This window comes from Zootermopsis nevadensis, unplaced genomic scaffold, assembly GCF_977971745.1.
Source record: "Zootermopsis nevadensis isolate Lab colony 2312 unplaced genomic scaffold, Znev_1.0 Znev_ptg000001l, whole genome shotgun sequence".
Lineage (NCBI taxonomy): Eukaryota > Metazoa > Arthropoda > Insecta > Blattodea > Termopsidae > Zootermopsis > Zootermopsis nevadensis.
In genome coordinates, this window is record NW_028259133.1 from 9,774,781 (window position 1) to 9,798,606 (window position 23,826).

The following is a 23,826-nucleotide window of genomic DNA, read 5'->3' on the forward strand; positions in this document are numbered from 1 at the left end:
TGATTTAAATGAAACTCACTGTTTTTGTCCTGAATCTTTCGACCTGAGCAACCAGCTTAAGTTACTGTCAGAATGTTTTCAACGATTTCAGTTTCAGTGGTTCAAAATATATTGAGATTGCATTATTTTTATTTCTTCTTTCACAAATATCAGGCAACTGATGGATAATGGCGTGGTCATGTGTTTAATTGTGCAAGTTTAATTTCTAATATGTAAACGAATTTTTATTAAATTTGTAGTGTAAATTTAACTTTATTTCCTGTAAAACCTTTATTTTAAATTAAGCCCAAACTATTATCATAAATATGTATGCTTTACCAGCGGACTGTTTTGGTTTTTCTCAGGCAGCCGAAGTTGAGGAAGGAAGTTTCCTTAAAATAGGTTTGATTTTCATTTTAAATTCATTCCAAAACTTGCCGAATTTCCTAGTTTTAGTGTTAGTTCGTTTAATTGCTTTATTGTAGCAACTTTTGTTGCTTATTGAAACCAATATTGCATACTGAAATTTATTAAGTTTTAATATAATTATCACATTAAATATATAGTTAATCATATTAAAATAAATTAATCTTTCTCTGTTCTGGTCTGCCCTCTGGTGACCAAAGATCTGAACTACGTACCAAAACTAGATGAAATGTGATTGGTTGAGAGAAAATACGATAAAAAGAGAAAAAAGGGGCTGAAGGAGGGGGGTACGGAAAGAGAAAAATAACACTAGTACCATAATATACCCTGGGGAAAGAGAGAGATGAAACACCAAGTGTGGTAGAAAGTGGGGGAAATGAGTATACTTGCCGAAGGTGGGGGGGGGAGGTGGTCAGACATTTTTCATGTGTCGTGTTTCTTCCACACAAGATCCATCACTCGGTTTCGCTGCATTCTTTTAAATGATAAAAGGCACAGGCTAAATTAAGATGAGAATGGAAACAAAATTCTATGAAAATTTAAGCAATTTTATGATTCCTTTCCCAGAAAATTACGGAACATTTCAGCTGTCCTGCTACAAAACACAATTTTCAAGCAGGCCCTGTCTAATTCGCAAACCACTCTTTCTTTGCTCCCTTATTTGTGTACCACGTAAGAATTTAATTATTAACTCTCGTAATTGTAAACAGTTTATAAACCAGCAGCAGTTCGGAGTCTGCAAGTCCATTGTCTTTAGCGGTGGTACATCTTACCATTACATGGATATTACAAGCAGGAATCGTACTATGTCCCGTATTTCAAATCAGGTATTGAATTTAGTTAAATAAATTTCTTCTAATCTTACAGCTTCTGTTTATTTTAGGAAGGTTAAATTTGAAAAGAACAGTCCAGAAAATACATTTTTGACAACACATGACTCTTAGTGTAGGCTAAGTGCTGCCCTCCAGCTTACTTTTAGAAATTACTGTTTTCCATTAATTTTAAAGAATATATATTCATGTATATGTTACTTGCAGTTCATTATTCTTTAAAATCATTCCACTTTCAGAAAATGTGCTAAAATTTGCAATAGCGTTTAAGGATGGTGCGGTTTATTCGACAACAGCAATTCTGTCAGCTGTACAAATTAGATCATCATTCTCTGGCTTTGATGGGTTAAAGACGCAACGAAGTGTTGGCCTATAAACATGTCACCAAATGCATTTTCAACATTCATCAAATTCTGTGCTCAAATATGACCGCATAACAATGTGGAAAGTGGAAGAAACCACACAATAACATCTTGAAATAATTAAGCTAATTTAATGTAGTTCTGTTAGTATGCTGTAACAGATTTGTTTAAAGGTTTTTGTTGGGCTCTGACTACACATGCCTAGTACATTAAAGGAAATTTCTGTAGACCTTTAGACCAAACATTCGATAAGTATTAAGTAACTGGGAAAGATCTAATTCAAAAGAACATTTATATTATACGGTTAAATTTAAAACGATCGCTACCGTTTCTTAACGCCGATTTTCTGCGCCTCGCCAAATTATTTTCTCGCTTAACTGGGGCCTATTGTAAGCTAACATTTTCATTTGTTCACTTCCGCTCTGGTTTTTCTTATCGTATGGTATCAAAATGTATTTGAGAAAATGTACGATAGTATAATGAGAACGGTTCGATGTTAGTATGCATGCAGTGTATTTCCTGCATGTGGTACCATGCATAAATTACGTCGTTACAAATTTACAGAAGCGTCTGTGATCTTTAAATATTCTTCAACCCATGTATTATTAGATTGGATTCTATTCTGTTCATAATCTTCCTCGCTTTTAACCTATAATTTATTTCCCAATCATGAAGCTGATGTCATAATTAGTGAACCTATTACCGCTGAGTTTTAAAATTAAATTGTGTATCGCTTTACGTAATTTTGTCCGGTATAAGAATTACTCATTATATCGTAGAAGATAAAAAGTATGTCTATGACATTCTGCTATTGGTTACTATTATATTAGATGTTTCTTTTTAAATAAAACTTTGGTTGTTGATCTTCTACAGCAGGTTTGCACTATAGTGGAATAGCCTTCTTTGTAGCCCATAAGAGCAGTTTCCTATTTCAAAGAAACAGATTGTTTGAGAACGTTATTTTAGGTAACTGATCTACAATAGTCATTTATTTTAATATATGAATAATGTTCCAATTTTTAGAATAATTGAGTTGGCGTTGTTTAAGTTTATTGAAATTAAATCACGACATTTAATGCTGGCAAATTAGAAGTGTCACGTAGCAATAATCTAGCCAGCTTGACTTCGATTTGTAAATATTAATAAAGAAAATATTTTACGAAAAGTAAACGTGTTATCTTTAATACGATTTACTGGCCTTTTACAACTCTCTCTCTCGCTCTTTTGATTTGAACTGTTTCATGATCATCAATAGCATCCCATGTTTTATGCCCAGTGGTCAGTTATGACCTTATGGTATCGTTTGTAAGGCCTCCAGAAAAATCTAGTAATAGTTTGACTCAGACATAAAGATTGGTCAGCTGAGTTGTAATCGTGATTTCGCACTTCAGATTTTTCTTAAAAGATACCTATTATCTTGACGATAAATATCGTAATTATCATACAGCCACTTGTATGGGATTGTATTAATGCTACTTTTTTCGTGATGAAAACTTTAAATTTCCTGTAACAATTTTAACGAGCTACGAAAATGGAATTATGGTGGACTTAATTGGGTATAAATTAATATGTTCCTTGAGGTGTACGAGAAGTTATAATAACGAGAGCTCGTCATAACAAAGAGAACAAAAAAGAAAACACGAGAAAAAAAAAATCTGAAATGTGTGATCGTCACGGTTTTGAGCTTTCTCTGCGTTCAATCAGACGCACGTCCAACGCTGAATTATGAACCCGAAACGGAGTAAACTGGAAAGCGATGAGTTTTCAGAAATTTCTCGTTTTGGAAAGAACATTCTTTCCTTTTCTGCTCTACTCTATCCACAAAATAAAACTAGTTTTGTATTCCTTACCTTCCGTCTTTAGCGGCTTTATGCTTACATACGGTTTTAAATATCGGTATGTGTTTTTTACTTTTTTTTCCAGTCTTTCCTTTGCTTTTGATTTGTAACGCTCTCTGGCCCGGATAATGATACATCCCAAGTTATAACCGTCGGATATTTCATACTGCAGAATAACTCGCTGCAGAAATGTTATACGTTTTATTATTGAAACACTACAGAGTGTCCGTTAATTGTCCATTTCTTAGCCTAGAATGTGTTAAATATCACAAATTCACCCAGAAATGAAGGCCATCTTTGCTGAACGACTACCAAGCGAGTTAAATAGCAACAAATTACTAGCCAGCGTCCATGTAGTAGTAGTTCAGCTGATTACGATTGAAACTGGTTTTATTTAACCACAAGATTCGTCACTGTCATCATAAGAGACTGCAGTTGTATCCTATCCTCAACCACATGATGTAGGCTATGATATTGATAAAACACAGGCTATGTTTAAAAAAAAAACATTGTGTAATATTTTAACCCAATCCCTCAGTATCTAAGTCAATTTTACTGTTATCCGTCCGTCTAAGTTTCCTTTTGAGATGGTTTTCAACCAAAATTCTTGATTTGTTGTTTGTTTTAAATGAAAGCTACGTCTTACTGTGAACACATCACGTAAAATATTCAAATAATTATCATATTCATTCTGGAATTCTCTCTGTTCTCGGCAGGTAGTCTCTTTTATGGCCAAATAATTTTCTCACTATTTTTTTCATTTCCCTAAATGGATATTTTGCAACCTTCCAAAATTATGGAAGAGGTATATGTATACTCACAGACATACCTTCTTTACACTGTCCAAACAGTCAATTTCCACAACAGATTATACAGTCCTAAAATCCTATCAAAGTGTAAAGTGGACAGTGTTAGTAACTGTTTGTAGATGCCCTAAAAATTAAGTATGGCTTCTGCAGTAAAGCAGTCGGAAATTTTTCACAATAGTTTTTCTTTAAACACCGCAGAAGAGGCAGTTCTGTCAGGTAGATGTAACAGATACATTGTTCTGCGACGGTACCCCTCAATAAGTGGTAGGCAGCTTTCCATTTGAAATCGCGTTTCTTTACCGGTCTGACTATGTTCCTTTTTTAAAATAGGTCTAAAGTTGTAAGATTACTAGAAAACTTGCCGATGGTCACCCAGTGTTTAACATGCGGAAATAAGAGGTTTATCGAGTGTAATTTTCCATTCGAATTCACCGAAACCAAATATATGGTCAGATATTTAGGAAACAAAGGTTGGCCCATTTAAAGTTCCGTTTAAAGTTATAATAAGTAATTAACAAAAGACTAGTAAACTGTATAGAGGCATACATTTTCAAGGTCATTTTGTTTTCGTGAAGGATTCAGTAAACTATATTAAATTTCTTTGAAAACAGTCTTCGGGTAGGCCACATTGTATGATACAAATATTTCGTATCATTATGCAGAATGCGTATTAAACAAGTAATTAATATTTCCGCGTAGGCTATATTTTGTCTATATGAATCGTCTTTTACAGAGAAATTGATATCAGTGTGACGTATTTATTAATTATTTTGTTATAAGATTGTTTAAATCAGCTGTAGTTCCATATTAAGAGATACGAAAGGTATGTTCTCATTACCTGCGTTAAATTTGTTAGTTGTGTATGTATTAAGATTTTGTTTTGCGTTCTAGTAACGAGACATGATCACAAGGCCTACTTGGCTTCGTCTGCCTTTATTTCTAAACCATCCTCAGTAGAAGATGGCTGTCTTCTGGGTTGTTGTGCCGCGTAGTCTGGTAGAAGTTTACCGACGTTTCAGAGGACCATGATGCCTCCATCATCACGGCACTCATCGCTTTTATGATACTTCACTTTACTTGGATACTTCGACGACCCGTGTCTGAGCACTGCGGGTCACAGCTGCTTTCATAATGCAGGCAGCAATTGGCGAAGCTTTGAAAATGGCCTGCACACAACAATCAAGTTGCTACATAATCTTAATAGTCGCTTTAAGCTTCGCAGTGTTCCTGCAATTTAAAAAGGAAGGTCTACCTACTAAATAAATTTTATTCCACAAGTACTGTACCACAAGGAAGTACATTTCAATCATATTAGACTACATGGTTCATTGAAGGACTGAGGTGTATGTGTATGTTTCAATGTGCTTTGCCATTTTGCAAGATGTTGCCGAGAAAACTGAGAAACGTGATTCATAAGCTTGTTTATTGTTAACACAATACGAGTTAAAATTTTAATTTAAGATGCTTCAGCTAGTTTCGTTTCTTATGAAGAAAATTATACGTACTGTAGATGGAATCAGACCGTTCAAATAATGCTAACACCAAATCATGTGTAAGCCGAAGTAAAGTTTTATTCATTTGTGGTTTATTTAACTGAGCTCCCAACAGCAAAAATTGTGTCGCGGCTTCGAATGATAGAATGGTTAATTAATACTATAATGAAATGAAAAGTATGTGGAACGAAGTGGTAGTGGCCTACTTTTAGGCACTATTAACGAAATATCGTTCAGAATATGTCATCTCCGTGCCAAGACATAAACTCCAGACCTACCTAACACGAAGCAGGAACATACTTTTACTATTGTGTGTATACACCAATTACACGATAACAAATCAAGTAGCATTTATCACGAGTGATGTAGCAATAAAATAAAGATTGTTGGTTTAATAAACTTACACGTGGTTCATAAACGTAATTTTATATATTAGCTGCGGAAGACTGGCAATAGTTTAACTTCGCTACTTACAAACACAGTCCATTTGAAATATTGGAGACCTGCCTTGTTCAGGAACAGGCGATATTATGTATTTTAAATGTAAAGAATTTATAATTTACATCTCGATAATCTGTCGGGAATAAAATGAGGAGCATGAGACAAAGCGGTCGGCGAATATCCTTTCTGTTTTTCTTACTGAAAACATTTAACAAAAGCAGTCTTTAAAAACAGGCATTTCATTTTTATCTGACATATTGTATGTCGTAATAAAATGGAAAAATCACAGGACATGAGAAAAGGGATAAAGTAAAATGGCGCTATGTCTCATGTTTTCCTTAGCATTACATGACCGTGCAATTTCTCTTTTGTGTATGTGAAACTCTTGCTTGAAGAGAGTGTGGAACAAGAAAATAAGAGGAAAATGAACATGAAGTGGAACAAGAGAACAAGGAGGAATGAACAGTCAGAGTAGGTTGGTGGAGAGGAGTGTAAGATGAATAGCAATCCATCATTTAGGTTCTCTGGCGTGGTAGAAGTTATATAGACCCTCCCTTCTCTTGCTCGGGCGCTACGTTTGATGCTTTCTTAATTAACCTCAAAAGTCTTCAAGTTCATCTCCGTCTTCTTCTCTCGTTTCTTACTAAATTCTCTGTCTTTCTTCCCATCATGGTTTTCTATCTGAGACTATTATAAGACCCATGTAGCCCCCCCCCCCCCTCCCACAGTAAGTAATTTAATATGCACGGGCTCGACTTCGCATTAAAACTGTTTTCAGTTTGGTACTTTGCAAGGATTCCACCGTTTTCTTCAGTGTTTTATCCTTCACAGAGTTGTAAAAGGCTCATTTTGCTCATTCCTCAAGAAATGTTGGGCACATTTTATATTGCTTTACAAAATAAGAATTTTTTTTAGACATTTTAACTTCTATTAATTAGTATTTACACAAATTTCTCGAAAGAAATGTTTGAAAATAAAAATTGTCATATGTGGCCTAACAAGAAAGCCCGAGTGTTTTTGATGTAGTGGGATATTTATGGTAAATGCGTAGGCCTAGACAGGAATTTTTGACTGTAATTTAGGCGTACGCTCTTTTGAAATGAATTTTTTTCTTTTGGAATGACAATCCGTCCTGAAGCTACTGATAAGTTGTGTGATCTCATATAATTTGTACGCAAACATTTATATTGCATTGTTAGTCGAATAAATATTCAAATTAATAATTAATTCAGCGTAGTAATATGCACCGTGCTGTTTATGAAATGTTTGATAAATGAACTTAGTTTTAGGAATAAGCATGAAGCTATGTATGCCTCGTTATTACAGCAATTAAACATAATTCTTTACCGATAGCTTAAAAGTTTATAGTTTGCTGCGAATCTCGAATGTGCGTGTTTCGTACTACATTTCATACTGCTGTGTTATGATTCAATGCTCAGAATATGGAAGGTGTTCACTAAAAACTGAACCGACGTGTCTCGATGTTCTGATTCCTCCATTTTGTATAACGATTAATCTTATAAAACATACATCCAAATATATTACTATTAATATGGAATCCATTTAAAATAATGTTCAATTTTTTCCACCTAGTGAGTATCCAGACACACCATACAGATATATACCGTAGAGTAATGTGGAATGTGTTTGAAAGGCGCCATTAGTCTTCATCATCTCTGACGTAAGCTGCAGCGAAACACGCCACGAACGCAGACAGACAGACATACGGACGGACGGAGAGAATGGCCTCGTGTGGGATCCATGCTGCCAGGGGTCGGAAAGGGCTGATGGCCGTTCTTGTTGTGACCCTCGTTAAACGATAGACCACGTTCATTACTCAGATTCCCTAATATGAAAGTTATGATACATCTTAAAACAATTTTGTTTCGTATCTGTCAGGATTAAGGAGAGAACAGATCGTCCATAAGTTTCACTTTCAGTTTATCATGTTTTCATAAAAGCGTTTCTATTTGCACTAACGCATCTGGGAAGACAGCTGACAGTTTAATCAATTGCAATGTTGCGGATTCAGACGATAAGCATAATTCCACTCCAAGATTATCAAAAATTGAACTTCATTTATCTCCATGGAGCAAAGTTTCACTTAAGAACCTAGTAGAAAAATTCAGCCAGTGGAGAAATTACTCACTGAAGGTTCGTTATCGTGTCCACAATTGCCTACAACTGTTTCTAACTTGAGCAAGATGAATCCTTCCATTACAAATATTTGCAAGTGATCAGGTTTTCCGATTTAAGTCTTTTATGAGACCCCATCTTTAAGGTTAATTGTGCACAAACATTGCATTCTGAAATAGTGTCACCGTTACGATTGTATACACGTCGCAATACAAAGCATTACCACACTTTATCATAAGCTCATGATTTTGTTAATTATTGGGTCAGGAGTTACAAAAGTTTTTGAGTGGATGGTTAACATGAACTGTTCTGTACGCGATATTTTATAAATTGTATGAAAATTAACTTAAGTAAGCAGATCACTTACAACCTAACGGTGTCCGCGACATGATACATTAACGGCTATTAAACACAGATAGGGTAGCCTGATTAGCTTGTATTTGTTTTCTTGTGTAGTGCCGATCATCAAGCGGAAATGATCTGCTAGTTGCAGCAGAAATCTGTAATTCTTGTCGGCTGGAATTTAGCACGAACGTTACTGATGCTTACTCCAGAGTTGAGCTTCGACTTTCTGATTGAAGTTCGACTCATACTATTAATAAATGTAGAAGGGGGAGCGAAAGGACCAACGTTGGGGTTCAACAGATTGTGTACTTCAAGGTCACAGAACAATCGTTGATCGTTGATACAGGAACAGAGGAGTCCAGGCGAACGGAGACAGCTCAGACCTTGCATAGTAGCAAAGCCATGAAGGCTTTACTGTTGACTTAGAGAAGCGCGGTAGGGGCGAAGTCCTTCCGTGGCCAAGAAGCATGTAATTTGGTGACGGCTACAAAACACAAATCGTGAAATTCTGCCTTTTTGTCGTTGATGCGATGGGGTGAGATATTGTCTCCGTGGAACTAGTCCGCAATGTCCACTGTTTCACGCGATTCTGGCAGACTGAGGCTACAACGATTCCAAATCATCGGAGCTTTCACAAGTGTACTTTGTTGCTCTCTAAGAAAAGCCATCAACAATCACACCACCGCCCTTAACGGCATTCAGTTTCATTACAGATTATTATACCACCTGAAACTGTTAGTACTGAGACTGCCTAATCTTCAGACATCTCATGCTACATAATCGCTGCTACTTGTACCGATACGTTATTTGTAATCGATGATAGTTTTATGTTTTCGAGCACAGTAATTAAAACAAGCATGTCCATGATTTTCGTAAGAAACACTTCCTATTTTCACGCTCCACTTTTGGTGCCCTTCACTCAGTTTCGGAACCACTGTCCCAGATAATAGACTAGTTAATACGAGCAGCGGCTCAATGTTATTGTCAGGGGAAAACCAAAGGACTTCCGGGAAAGCCTGTTCCCTGTCTTAATGCCGCTCTGCCCACCATAATTCCCATACAGTCTGATCAGGGCGCGAACACGTGCCTCGGCGGTGGGAGGATGGCGACTAGCCGCCTGAGTTGTAACATAGCCGCATGCCCTACCTTACTAAAGACACGTCAGTGATTTAGCATAGAGTGGGAATATATAGGTTTTACCATTATTCCTGTTACATTATCGGGCTACGATATCTTTTCCATCGCTCATATTCAGTCATCTTGTATTCTATTGATAATAGTTCGGTTGCAACTTCAAATGCCATAAAGTTGCTCTTGTTTAACCCTTTAAAATGTATTTGTAAATGTAAGTACCACCTGATTTAACAATGAGTGGCTTCGCATTTTGTAGAAAAGGTATCGTGTGATCTCTGAATAAACAGGACTATTTTCTTGAACGGTGTTTATTTACGCATTTATTTTCTAATGGAGACGTTGCTTTCTTTGAGGTAGGGATTGACTGCATAAATATTTAGATGTGCTGCGGCTTTAGAGAGTTAATATACTTGTTCAATTGTTTTGCTTGTGCGATCAGTAAACGTACATTGATGTGCGTTGTGATGTAAATGCCCGTCTCGCGTGTTAAAGGAGCTTGACCATTACTCCTACAGGTGTCACAACAAGACCATAGAGATCTGTCATGAATCTGTTAAGTTTTCAAAGCATAAGATATCTTTATAAGAATCAATCAAATGGTAGTGAACTGAGACTTTTCAAGGTTTGAATTTAATCATATTGCTTTATTTTAAGCAGCCTAACTGTAAAGAATTTCTATTAACATTTAGGAATGTTTGGACAAGAGGAGGTCACAGTGCTGTAGATGCAGCTACTTTCTTGTATTCGGTTGGAGTTGGGTTATAAATGACAATTCTTGTGTTCTGCTTTTACGAAAGATGGTATACGTAAATGTGCCACGGTACATTTTCTTATACCCACATCCTCACCACTGATAATTATTATACCATTTTATATTCGATCTTTGCAACTGATGTACTCGTAATATCATCACATGACTCAAGAAACAAACGAAATGAAGTGCAATAAACCCACAGAAGAAATTTTATTAAGGGATCGTGTCTATGACATTTCTCTGAAATTGATTTACTAAAGTTGTAATTCTTTTTCCTTGTAGGCCGTAAGCTCTCATAAATAAAGAAATGTTGTTCCTGGGGAGGCGAATTGATGAATGATAGGTTTAAATCCGTCTGTTCTTCCGGAAATTAAATTCGAAGCGCCATTTCTTCGCCGAGGAGGAAAGGAAACTACCGACATAACTGAATTATTTGCGATAAGAGTGTTATGAAATATGTTGCTGGTGACCAGTGTTGAACTGGTTTTCGCCGTAGTATCACATAGTGATTGCTTTATTAGTTAAACGGTTCAGTAGAAATAAAACGTAGCACTCGAGTGGTTAGGATTCTTCGGGAGGTCCCGCCTTCATATGGCGGCAAGGAGATCGGCTATTCTGAGTCCCTCCAGACAAATGCCAGTTCATCAATCATCTTCTCATTCTTTGTCATGAATTCTGTGCTACTGACATCGTCGTCAAATAAACTTTAAATGTATAAATAAGTAAAAGGATTTAGTGGCACCCCAGGCATAGTGTGATGGTACATTTTACTTCTCCGTTTTCTGTGTATTAACATCCCATACTCATTCAAGATAAAAAAATCCGTTGACAGACGTGCAGAAGCGTAAAATTCGTTCTTAACAACGTATCTCTTATTGTATCGTGTGATGGGGACTTCGACACAGGAAAATATTATTCTTCGATTTTTTCTCTTGCACTTTCAAGGCTGTTGCGTCGGTTAAAAAATGTATTAGAAAATAATGGAGTTCCCAATACTCAATTATAATTCGTTAGATAATTTCAACGCTTGTATGGGCCTCCAATCAGAATCCTGATTATTGCCCCCAGGTCTAGCTATGGCCCTATTCTTCCCCTCACTTCCAGTTCGTGAAGTCCTCAAAAATAATCTAAATGATTCTTTGTTTCGGCATTAATTTTGAATCTATACACATCAATGATACAATCTATAAAGCTGAAGAATAAAGAAAATAAAAGCCACAAACTTAAAATCGGTTGTATTAGTTTGTTTAATAAAAGTGAAGAAAGAGTTGGATGCCAACAGAGTTTAAAACTGCTTAGAACTGGCGTCGATAATTGTAGGCATGTAAAATATAATTTTACTGTTAACCAAATCGACATTTAATCGTAATATACTATTATGAACTGTGATGTATCGCTTTCATTGTTGAATAGGTAAAGATATTTAACTTGAAACTAGTAAGTGATTTGGTACGTTACTGCGTTTTGAAATATTTTCGCATTACATTAGTCCATTTTTAAATGTATTTATAATATTTCAGACAACAGGTTACAAAATCTTAGTGAACTTGTGTATTGAGCCCAGCATTATCTTGTGGAACAGTGGCAAGATTTAATGACACTGTTTTCGGTCAAAGCACTTAGCCACTTTCGTGCCAATTACAACGCAATGTATTTCCTAATAGTCCCTCATATAATAATGGAAATCCCCACCTTTATGAAACCGCGTTTAGAAGAACCCACCCAGTAGTTTTATTTTATTAACCAGATTAATCTACATCACTTCGCCCCACCCTAATTTATTGAGATCCATTTTTGTAATATCCCCAAATCTACACCAGTATTCTGAATGAACTTTTCAGGCATTTACATCAATATTGTTTCTGCATGTTTCTTCGTACTAGGCGTGTCTACCGGTTGTCATTTTAAATGTTTAAAATCATATAAGGCTTATCTTAATTCGCAGAAGTAAGCTCAATATTTTTGAAAGCCTTACAGTCCTTTAATGATATAATTATATATTGATTGTATTTGTTTTTAATTTTTCAATGCTTTTAACTTATTTAAACAAAATGTACGATTTAATCGCTTCAAAATAATACTGTAAAATACTAATATTCATTTTGGCAACACAGAATCCATGTTGTAAGCACAGTAGTTTATTGTCGGTATATTTACCTTTCATTAGTACTGCATTGTAAATACCAGCACCTTTATGACATAGATGAGCATGATTCAGTGCTTTAAAAATAAATACAGAACCTACACAGAAGTAGGTCCACATTTCGGCTCTCTGACTATTATGAAAATATAAAAATTAATATATAAATTCACTTGAAAATGTTAGAAAATTGTACATTCTACATACGAGGTGCGATCGGAAAGTTTCAAGACTCTGTCAATAGCGGGCGAACCGGATGTAGTACGAGCTTCTGCCGCTAGGGGGTGCGGCCTACATTCATAGTGAATCAGTGTGCCAGCCGGCATCATCGAATTAGCATTTGTTTCTTAGTTACGGGCGTTTTGGTAGTGCATTACCCCGACCCTCCTGCGATTTCGGAATGGCGTGTGCATCAAATTTTGCCAAAACCTCTCCAAAACGGCTACGGAAGCCTATGAAATTCTAAAGCAAGCATTTGCGGAGTCCGCAATGGGTCGTGCACAAACTTTTGTGTGGCATTCACGTTTTAAAAATGGCCGAACCTCTGTCGATGATGACGAGCGTTCTGGACGACCATCTTCAAGCACAACGCCCGAAAATGTTACGAAGATTCGGCAGGCCATTCACGAAGATCGACGTCGTACCATCAACGACTTGTGCGACATTGTTGGGATAGGCTATGGGACCTGTCAGCTGATTCTAAAGGAAGAACTCCACATGCGACGCATCATGACAACGCGCCAGCGCACACCGCCCTCAAAGTTCGGCAGTTTTTGGCCTCAAACACCATGGCCGTCACCCCGCACCCTCCTTAGCTCCGTGTGACTTCTTCCTCTTCCCAAAGATGAAAATTCAGCTAAAGGGAAAGAGATTTGAGACGATAGAAGAGATTCAGGCAGAATCGCAGATGGTGCTTGACAGGCTGACAAAGAAAGATTTCCAGGGATGCTTCCAGGCTTGGCAGCGGCGCTGGGATCGTTGTGTTCACTCCCAGGGGAACTACTTCGAGGGTGATGGATGAATTTAATACCTGAGATAAGTGTACGGGTTTTTATAGGCGCAGTCTAGAAACTTTCCGATCGCACCTCGTATTCATTACTAAAGCTTCAAAGGTTGTTGAAATTGTACGAAAGTAAAAACTACGAGTAATTTAGTTTGTTACCCTAGGCGGCTCGATGTGTTTTAGATCTTTGCGTTATATTCGGAATAATACTTATTTATGTGCGTGTATCCTAGAGAACTCTTCAACGATACGCAGATCCTGTTCTCATACTCTTAAATAAACTTAGGATTAAAGGAGACTAAATTAAACATCCACATAAAGCAGCAAAAGCAACAGGTGAAACTTTAATGTTGTATGATTTAATCTTTTCGTATTAAGCATGGGACAAAATACTGAGGATATTGAACTGAATGGTCGCAAGCATTTCCCGAATTTAATCTGCTTAATGTCTTCCTGAATTTATATTTGGCTTTGATAGTAACTTTCTGAAAGTTTAAACATCCAAGAATTTTCGTATGTTTTATTAGCTACTTGATTTTGTTACTGTGAATTTTATTACTTAAAAAATTAGAACACTGAGCATACATCAGTTTTTAATGCATTAACCGACTTGAATTGTTATGATTCAGCATGTCATTCGTTTTTATGTGTTGCCCCTATGGCATCTGAACAGCTGGTAGATTTTTTTTGGTACCACTGGATCGGAGCCGACCCCTGGTGACATTGAGAACAAGTTCCCTCTGATAGGGACCTGTTCGTATGTTTCCTCGGCAAATGATCCAGAAGTGGTTTGCCGTTGCCTTCTTCTGTGTGTAAATGATGATGAGAATGGAGTAATTGTTGGGATGCCACGGAGAAACCGGGGAAGCCCCGGAGGAAATCTCCGTAATACCTGGACCACGGCCGGGAATCGAACCCAGGACCCCAGGATTACAAGCCCAGCGTTCTGACCGCTAGACCACCGTCTGGTAGAATAGCTTTGCGCAATTATTATCGTTTTACTATAACCTTGTTTCTGCACACTTGTTTGTTTATTCTTATTTGTGTCATTAATTTAAAGGTAATTACCATCGAAACTGTTTGTCAAGGAATTGTTATAGCATCTTTATGATGTCGATGTTCGTCTTCTAGATTGTAATGCCGTGTGCACATGTTCGTAGATACCCTGAAGATGAAGATGTACACAGTGTATTTCTCTGAAAATTAGTATCTGTCTACATGTCCAGACGGTATTATAGATCAAAGACCAATATCGACTTCTTCGCCACCGTGAGGATCTTAAAGCTCCCATGTTTTATGTTCATCATATATAAAAAAACTGCCTTCATAAGACAGAGTCCTTGAGAAACCGATATTCTCTCAGCTTGTCAAATCCTCTGCCGTTTGTGGAACCCAAAAATTCACTATCTTGGTCACAAAATCCAGCCTCTGGAACGTATCCTGAAGTAATTTTAATTTTGCCCACATTTTTATACCCTATATCTTAGCATCCATTTTAATAGTATCTTCCCATCTGCTTCTCGAAGTTATGTCTTCAATTCGCGATTTCCTACTAAGATGTTGTATACATTTTCCATCCCAAAGATATTTCCGTTCTTACTGTTATTCACAATGGTCGGTGTTTTTTTAATTTAATTTCGGAATGGACGTATTGTTAATTGGAAAGCCACGTCAACGTGAAGGTAACTGACAATTTTACGCTACTGAAAGTTAAGTTCTTACCGATTGTTGCTAAAGGAGGCATTTCTAATAAAAATGCGACTTTATTGAATACGATAATTTTTTTGTTTCACACCGGTACAATTTTAATATTGCTGTGTAAACTTGTAAGGTTCTGTGCACATAGTGAAGCAGAGATGGTATGTTTGTTAAGGTGATAATATTTTCAAACATTATTTTGTTTGGAATATAGAGTCTAGGATGCGAATTAGTGAAAATTGATGCAATCAATTTTTAGATCGCATCGACATAGCTACGTTTAAGAGAGAACGGACTGTTAATTAGAGTTCTGCTTCAGGCTAAATATTACATCATGATCCGAATCGTGAGCAGAGAACTTCGGAAATATTGAGACTTTAGTATTAAGTTGTTCCTGGTAAACGTCATTACTGAAAGCGAAATCTGATTTATTGCGGTTCATGTATTGTTCTGATCGTCTTATTGAGACCATTAGAAAGATGATTTGCTGTATCTTTACTGAGTCCAATGCACAGATAATCATTAATTGTAATATGAAAGTAAATTTGAAGTCAAAATATATCCATAGGCAGGGTACTAAGAGGTTGTTAAGATCTAAGGAACTGGGATGTGATGTAGAATTACTAAGTAGCTTCGCTTGCTTAGAAGTTGCAGCCCCGGGTAAGGGGGGTGGAATTAGAGGGGAAATTTGACGTAGCGGAGTGGGCGTGATGAGAGTTAGGAGTTTAGTATTTTATCACTGCAGGGCAGATAAATGAAACCAAGGGATTATGAAATGATCAATATTCCCCATTGCCTTTCATCTAAATTTATTAGAAAAGAACACGATTATGCTCCAAATCAGCGGTCACACTAATGTCAAAAACTTTGTCATCAGTTAGACTCACCGCTTGTGTGATATCTTGGACTGAGATAACAGAGGCATTTGACAAATATTTCACGTTACGGCATTTCTAATTTGATAGCAGGGCCTGCATTTTAGTAGCCAAAATGAAATAGATACAGTTACACCAACTGTTTTGACCGATGACAAGGACCGACATTAATAAAATGGTATTGACACTTGTCTTTTGATTTTTTTAGGGTCCAACATTGAACTTGCACTTAATAATACTTTGCGTGTGGCTCATCTCTAATTCTCCTGAAATGGGTTACATCGCCTTGAATTTCAAATTATTTCAAAAGGAATATTTTAATTTGATATCTTTGTATAGTCCATTTTACTCCGTATCCCTGTGAATGTTTCTTATGGTAGTTTATTTCCGTATTTTTACAGAGAGGAAGCGAGGACGACAAACATACACGAGGTACCAGACATTGGAGTTGGAGAAGGAATTCCACTTCAACCGCTACCTGACCAGAAGACGAAGAATTGAGATCGCCCACGCCCTGTGTCTCACGGAGCGGCAGATCAAGATTTGGTTCCAGAACAGACGCATGAAGTGGAAGAAGGAAAATAAGTCGAAACCTGAGGGTGGTCAAAACGGTGACGGGAACGCTGGCTCGGACATAACACCACAAACCTCACCGCAATAAAAGTAACAGTTTCACTCTCAGCCGCTGGTTTCAAGGGAAAATGATAACCGTTCGTTTCCCTTTCGTCAGACTGTTTTCTTTTCTATTTATAAATGTAGTCAAAAAAATATTTTCTTCTGGAGCCAAATTAAGACAACCCTAGAAGATCTGAAATGACTTTAATTACAGGAACGTACTTGGAAATAAGCTCAACAAATAACTTCGAGGAAGTTGAATGTCTTTCTCGAATATAATCATTAAATAAATAACGACATTCGTATTTGTTGATAATAATAATAATAATAATAATTAAATTTGCTGGGGTTTTGCTTTAATTCTCTAAAATTATTTTATGTTTATTGTGCTCTCTCAGTGAATGAATATTTCCATGACATGAACTTCTCCCAAGTCAATACAGTGCATACGTTGACCTTGAACGAACTTTTCTTAAAGAATTTGGATAGAGCATTTATTTTCGGCAAAATTATGTTATTTAAATTCGCTATCACTTATTTTCACTATGTAAATGAAAGCCAGAGTTACGATTACCCGGTTAATATTTTTTATACAGTTGATAATTTTTCTTTTTTAAGTTATTTTTTTGGAAAGATAGTTAAGAATACTCATCCCCCCTTGAGGAATGAAGCCATTGTTCAAGCGTCCGAGATAAAGTGTGAAGTGTGGAGCGGGTGTTAAACATCGATATTGTGATAGTAAAGAATAACAACACTCTGTTGCATGGACGGTCATTAAATATAGCGTGCGGAACAGAAATAATGTTTATCTTAGTAACATCGAATTCTTGAGAAAATAATAAGAAAGCTGACTGAGCCAAAGCAGTTCCCTGTGGCGTGTTTCACGTGAAGTCCATAAGTGAAGTTTCATAAACAGTGGAAAGCTATTATACAAGAACACAAAAACAAAAAAATGAATAAAGTGAGAGGACATCGAAAAACCAATCAATATACGTAATGTATCCCTCCAACGTTGATATACGAGACGCACAGTGAAAACTATCAAGAATTGCAAAGAAATAAAAAAATTTAAAGTTTAATCATCAGATACACGAGAACAAGGATGCAGAAAAATAATGTTCCTTAGTGGTACCCTATAGTGTTCTAAGGTTATAACGCAATAAATTCTGTAATTTACGTGCAAGATCTCAAAAAAAGTGCTTACTGGATGTGCAAAGTGTTTCAAACCTCCCTTCTTCATCTCTTCAAAACGTTACATAAAAAATTCGTACCGATAGAAGATTTTAGTGCCAAGATATATCGGATTGTCCCCGTTCATGTGTAATACATCCACACCCTCGGTAAATAAATGCAGCGAAGCTGTGTAAAATGTCCAAGTGACCCTTCAGCAGTCACAGTTCTCCACTGAAGTGATTACCTCAATTGTCGAAGAGTCAGCTTTAACGCCAGCAGATCATGAACTTCTTACCATCTAGTAAGTTCAGACTTCGTATTTTTCTTCTGGATTTAACGCCACAACAGAAAGGTCAGTGTTGATATGCTGCTGATAGAAATATTTTACGCTTGTGAACCGGAGCCAATGATGACGAGTACTATATTTAGTACAATGAGAAGTTACAGAAAGAAGGACAAAACTTGAACTGTACTTCCAAATGCTCATCTTTGTCCCGGATGAAATATTTCACCATTGTTAGTTAACATATGTGATTATTTGTACATGTTTAAAATCTACTTTATTGGAAAACTGAAATAACTTAGTATTTGACCAGCTTTCAGATCATAGTACTTTCTCACATAACAGACAATGGTGAAATTTCAGAACTCAAAATGGTTAACATTCTTATCTGACTGTTTAATGGGTAACTCTGATGTTGTGTTTAATGAAGTTAGTGGTGTGTTTTTTAGTCACCACTCATTTGTGTGCGTGTGAACATATGCTAAAAGCAAGTGTCAGAGAATAAATGCAATCGAAGCTACAATAAAAAACAACTAAATAAGTTATGTTTACTTTGTGATGCCAGGACTGGATTCAAGAAACTGGTATAAATGTAACTTACGAAAATGGGCAATTATTCCCATTACTAGATCAGATATAGGGCGAAAATATTCATTAAGTAAAGCATAAGACGTTTGTCAATATACGATACATATATTTATATGTAATGAGACAGTCATTTTAGGAAACGTGTAATATTAGTGTTCACTTATGTATTATTACAAAAAAAATTTAAGGCAATTTTGATTTATAAATTCGTGTTATTTCATAGTATATACTTATATTACACGTCTCAGTATAACATCCGACTTGAGATTTGATGAATTCGTTTAATATGGATTAGATTGATATCAGGCAAAATTTTATAAAACAATTGGGTCTTCTAATATGTGTTATAACTTCAAATTTAATTATTTGAGAACAGGGGTCTTGTCTGAGTACATCAAAGTATGACACTTTTCTTTTCGAGTGAATTTTGGTACGGTTAGTAATCGGAGTTTCCGTTTCGTAACGTCATCTTCATATTGAATGTTAATTCCATCAATTCAAAAGTCTCAAATCATGTTATTGGCTCTGTGAAGTCATACTTATGTGCAATGAGGTGGTAAGAGAAAGCATGATAGGCCTACAGTTTGGTCGCTGCATATTTTAAAGAAGAGATATCACTGTGAGTTGGGGGATGGTATTCTTAATAATCGTTTTAGCATTCTTAAAGAGAGTGACGAGTTGATTCTTGTTTTAATTTTAACCGTGATTATACCAAAGGTTATGTAGAAACAATACTTTTGTTGTTTTCCTCTTATTATCTTCGTATTTCACGCTCCAAACTGTTTTTGGCTAAAAGAATAATTTTAAAAATTTAGATTTAAACGATGTTCAGTCCTTTTACAGGCGAATGTAAGTTACTTAGTTACTTTTTAATGTGTTAACCTCTGGGTGTAATTATTTTCATTTCAGAGGCAATTACGCATTCACTTTTGAACACTATGATAAATTGAGAAATTTAAATATGTGAGGTTTAGCCAGGCCTAAGGAGTGTAATGTTTATTGAAACTTCACATCACTCTGCAAGGGATTACGTAGTATCCAATTATATTTTCATGTGTCCCCTATTACTACATTTAAAGTTAACATCAGTGAAAGCGTTTATTGTTAATACAGAAATAAAATACACTTAAAAAGAGCTATTTTGTATACCAGAAGCATTCTCCCTTAACTTGAGCATAAATAAGGAAATATTCGTTAGGATGTTGTAGTTGTTTTGTGCATAATTATAGTAATTTTGTCCAATAACATGTGGAAATTTTGAAAATGAGCAAACGAAATACGTGAGATCAAGAATGCCCCTTGCATCTCTTTGATATTAGAGTATTGTATACGTAATAATTATAAATATTGCAAATCTCATGCATTGTAACTTATTTATACACCAATAAGAAATATACATTTTTTTCTGTTCCGAAATTGTAAAATGTGTATAGGTGAGATTAGATAATAATTTGTGCTGTGTTAAATATTGTATCATTAATAACATTTATTCGGACTTACATCCTTCTTGTAAGAAACAGTTCTCGGGATTAATTCTATTTTTGTTTGTTTGAGATTTCTTTTAAATACATGAAACAAGAAAACAAAGTTATTGAAGAAGACCGATATTTAAATATTGTAATATAATAATTATTTAAAGGCGAAACATCGGTCATCTTGTAACATTGTTTTTTAATAAAATAATTCTTCTTCGTCGTCTTTGTATAAAAGTATTTTTTCGGAAGGAAAGATTCTATATATAAATACATGTGTGTCGTGTCGAGTTCTATATATACACTATGAAATAAGAAAATACGTATAAATATATAAATATTAAATATAATTCGATTAAGACCATGTGGTTTTTGCGCGCGTTCGTATATAATAAGAGACATTCGATAAGAAAAAAATAAAAACGCATGTTTTGTCACGTAAAAATACATAGTACATTTGTCTGTAGTCAGAAAACAGGAATTACTGTAATTTTTCGTAGTACACATTACTGTCAGTGTGGTTTTGTAGTAATTGTACAAAAATACGTTTACTTTGTAGCCGGGAGAGCTGTGGGGTACTGCTCCCCGCAGATGGGCGTACAGTTCCTCATAAATAGTTCCGGGTATTCCCCGGGTTTTTGTTAATAAGAACCCAAGTCGCGCATGCGTGTTTTAGGCTTATCTGTCATTAATTAAACATGCAAATACTAGGGGTTACGTGTTCTTAATGTGCGTTCTCAGTACCAGACTTCGGCGAATTCTCAAAAACCGTCTTCAGTAATTCTCCTAAGGAAATTAGTAGCTGATGAACCATGAAATGTACCTAAATATGTCTGTCTAATTCTATTGAAACTGTGGTACTAAAATAGTTGAGTCTGAGAACTATCATTAGGATTTTCAATCACCAAGAAAGAATTTCTTTTACATCGTTTACGAAAAGTACACAACGGTCATATACATGAATCAGGAGTCATGAAATTTTACAATTTTGGTACAATATTAGCCGAAGTGAGTGTCAAGAAGACTGAGCCGTCAATGCATGCAATTTTCACCTTATATACGTAAAAGAACGCATGGAACAGGTTTTAATTTATGGTGATACGTAGATATACGTAATCAAAACAAAATCCTTCCAGAAAGAAAACTTATCGAACTGCAATATTTGCAGTTCTGTTATTTCGTCTACAGTACTTGTAAAGGCCTATTGTTGTTTGGATTTTTTCAGAAAACGCATTTTTCTTAATTAATGTTATAGTCATTTCACATAACCTGCATGTAGCCCAAGATACATTTTCAAACCTGAATTGTTTCCTTCTTAAATATAATAAAAATGTATCAGTGTTACGTCCGAATGGGAGAAAAATATATTATACGCCTCTGTATTTAATTTTGAAATATGTACTTACGCTGACCCATTAGCAAACAAATTCAAAGACAGTATTTTGTGAAGAACCATATTAACTTCATTGACTGGTTGGTGTTCTAGAATCACCTACCTGAATGGAACCCATGTGCCATGAAAATAAATTTTAATTGTATGAAATGACCTGACATGAGTCTTTCATACTGTGAATGATAGTATACGAAAAAATTCTATCCACACTGAGTTTTTTTAAAGTAGTTTTGTAAAATTCCAAACGAATAGTATTTTAAGTCTGACATTTAAGATTGTCAACTTTCGTTTGAAGAGAATGCAGTCATAAATACAAAAGAAGCCAAATTATACGTATGCTTAGGCCTATTAAACGAGTCGAGTCTTTTATTTCAGTCTAATCACTTATACCCTCCTACTGCAGTCCTTCACACACATAGAACGCTATATACATATATAAAGCATCATAGATGTTTATATATAAAATAGGCTTAAATTATATTAGACATTGAAATACCTCATAATTTTTTCGTGATCTATTGTGTTTTTTTTTTTTTTTTTTTAGTATGACGTTTTTGTCAAAGTGCAAATTTGAATTTCTTGTTGGTAGCTGTACCTATATGTAAGTGTAGTGTCCCTAATATATATAGTGTATTGTGAAACCTGTCCATATATAATGTGTTTGAAAACAAAAATGAAAACAATAAAAATTGTGGTTGAATATAAAAATATATATTTTTAAATTGAATATATAGTAACGTCCTCGCTATCTTAGCGGGTTTGTTTGCCGTCGGTCGCATGAAAATGAGCAGATTGCGTGTTTGTAACATTTAAAATGAGTTGAAGGTAAACACTTTGCACACAGGACACGTTTTGATTTAGTTTTCAAACGAGTAACACCTTGTTAATAGCTGGTGTCTATCTTCTTACCACAAATTCAAGATTTTCCAGATTCACGTTTTTTATGATGTCCATAACAATTTAAACTCTTAATTTCTGATAATGTAGCATAGGGGTCGGCTACCTAATTAATACCATTTCTTTATTTCCTGTTAAATTCTTTTTCCTCAAGGGCAACAGAAAAATTAATGTTGCGAACTGTAAGTGAAACTGTTCAACTCAAAGTGTACTGTCGGTATTTATCCCTACAATTGAGTGTATTATAAAGACGTTTGTTACTTTTGAAACAGTTCTGATTTCAGTTATTGTTAATTTTATACAAATTCAGTCGTTAATATCAAAGTGATTGTCGGGTTGATTTGTTATTTATAATACAATTTGAACATCGAAAAAATGTACCTTAGCGCCATAACACGATCTTAAGGTCTTAGGCCTACGTCTACAACAGTAAGATTATTTGTTGGCGATTGATTTCCATAACTTTTGAATAAGTTATGTTATTCTTATCAATGAATCTTAGCAGAAAATTTGTACTGTTTTCACATCTGTTAATTCCCAAATTATGTGGTGGACCCCATAAAAATATTTCGATAACCACTGTTGTCGTAGGCCGCAGGTTGCCGACTCCTAATAGCATATTTTATTAATCAGTCATATTTATTTCAATTTAATGTGATTAATACACTTATTTCAGTTGGAAACTGAAGAGGCTAAGTAAATTTTGTTTTTGACTGACGCTGAAGTTTACTACATAAATCGTGAATCTAATTTATATGCACAAATTCATCTTTAGAACTCAAGCAAAGATAAACAAGTCTGAAAACTTAATGATGCTATGCATAAAGTTTACAATCATTAGCACAAAATTCATCTTTTCCCGCTTTATAACACGTATTCTTATCGGAGGCCATTACTCTTTCTGTAATTTCGGTTACAAAGTAGGTAATGCTTAAACGAATATGGCTGTCTTCTGGGTTTTTACTCCGTATAGTCTGATTGAAGTTTATCGACGTTTCAGAGATTCTTGCTGCCGCCATCACCAGGACGATCGTCTCGAAACGTCGATAAACTTACAGAGACTGCACTACGCAATAACGCGGAAGACAGTGAGAACCTGAAATCTCATAATACTTACTTTGTCCCGAAACTGAGAAAATGAA

The 23,826-nt window shown here is 35.5% G+C and overlaps 1 protein-coding gene across 1 annotated transcript in view; it reads left to right on the forward strand.

The window, feature by feature from the left end:
* LOC110836934 (uncharacterized) overlaps positions 1–22,495 on the forward strand; it is a 33,435-nt gene extending 10,940 nt beyond the window's left edge. The window contains exon 2 of the mRNA XM_022078664.2: positions 16,665–22,495. Coding sequence (XP_021934356.1) covers positions 16,665–16,924 — 260 coding nt within the window. The 3' untranslated portion in view covers positions 16,925–22,495. The remainder of the gene's footprint in view (positions 1–16,664) is intronic.
* Positions 22,496–23,826: the final 1,331 nt, after the last annotated feature.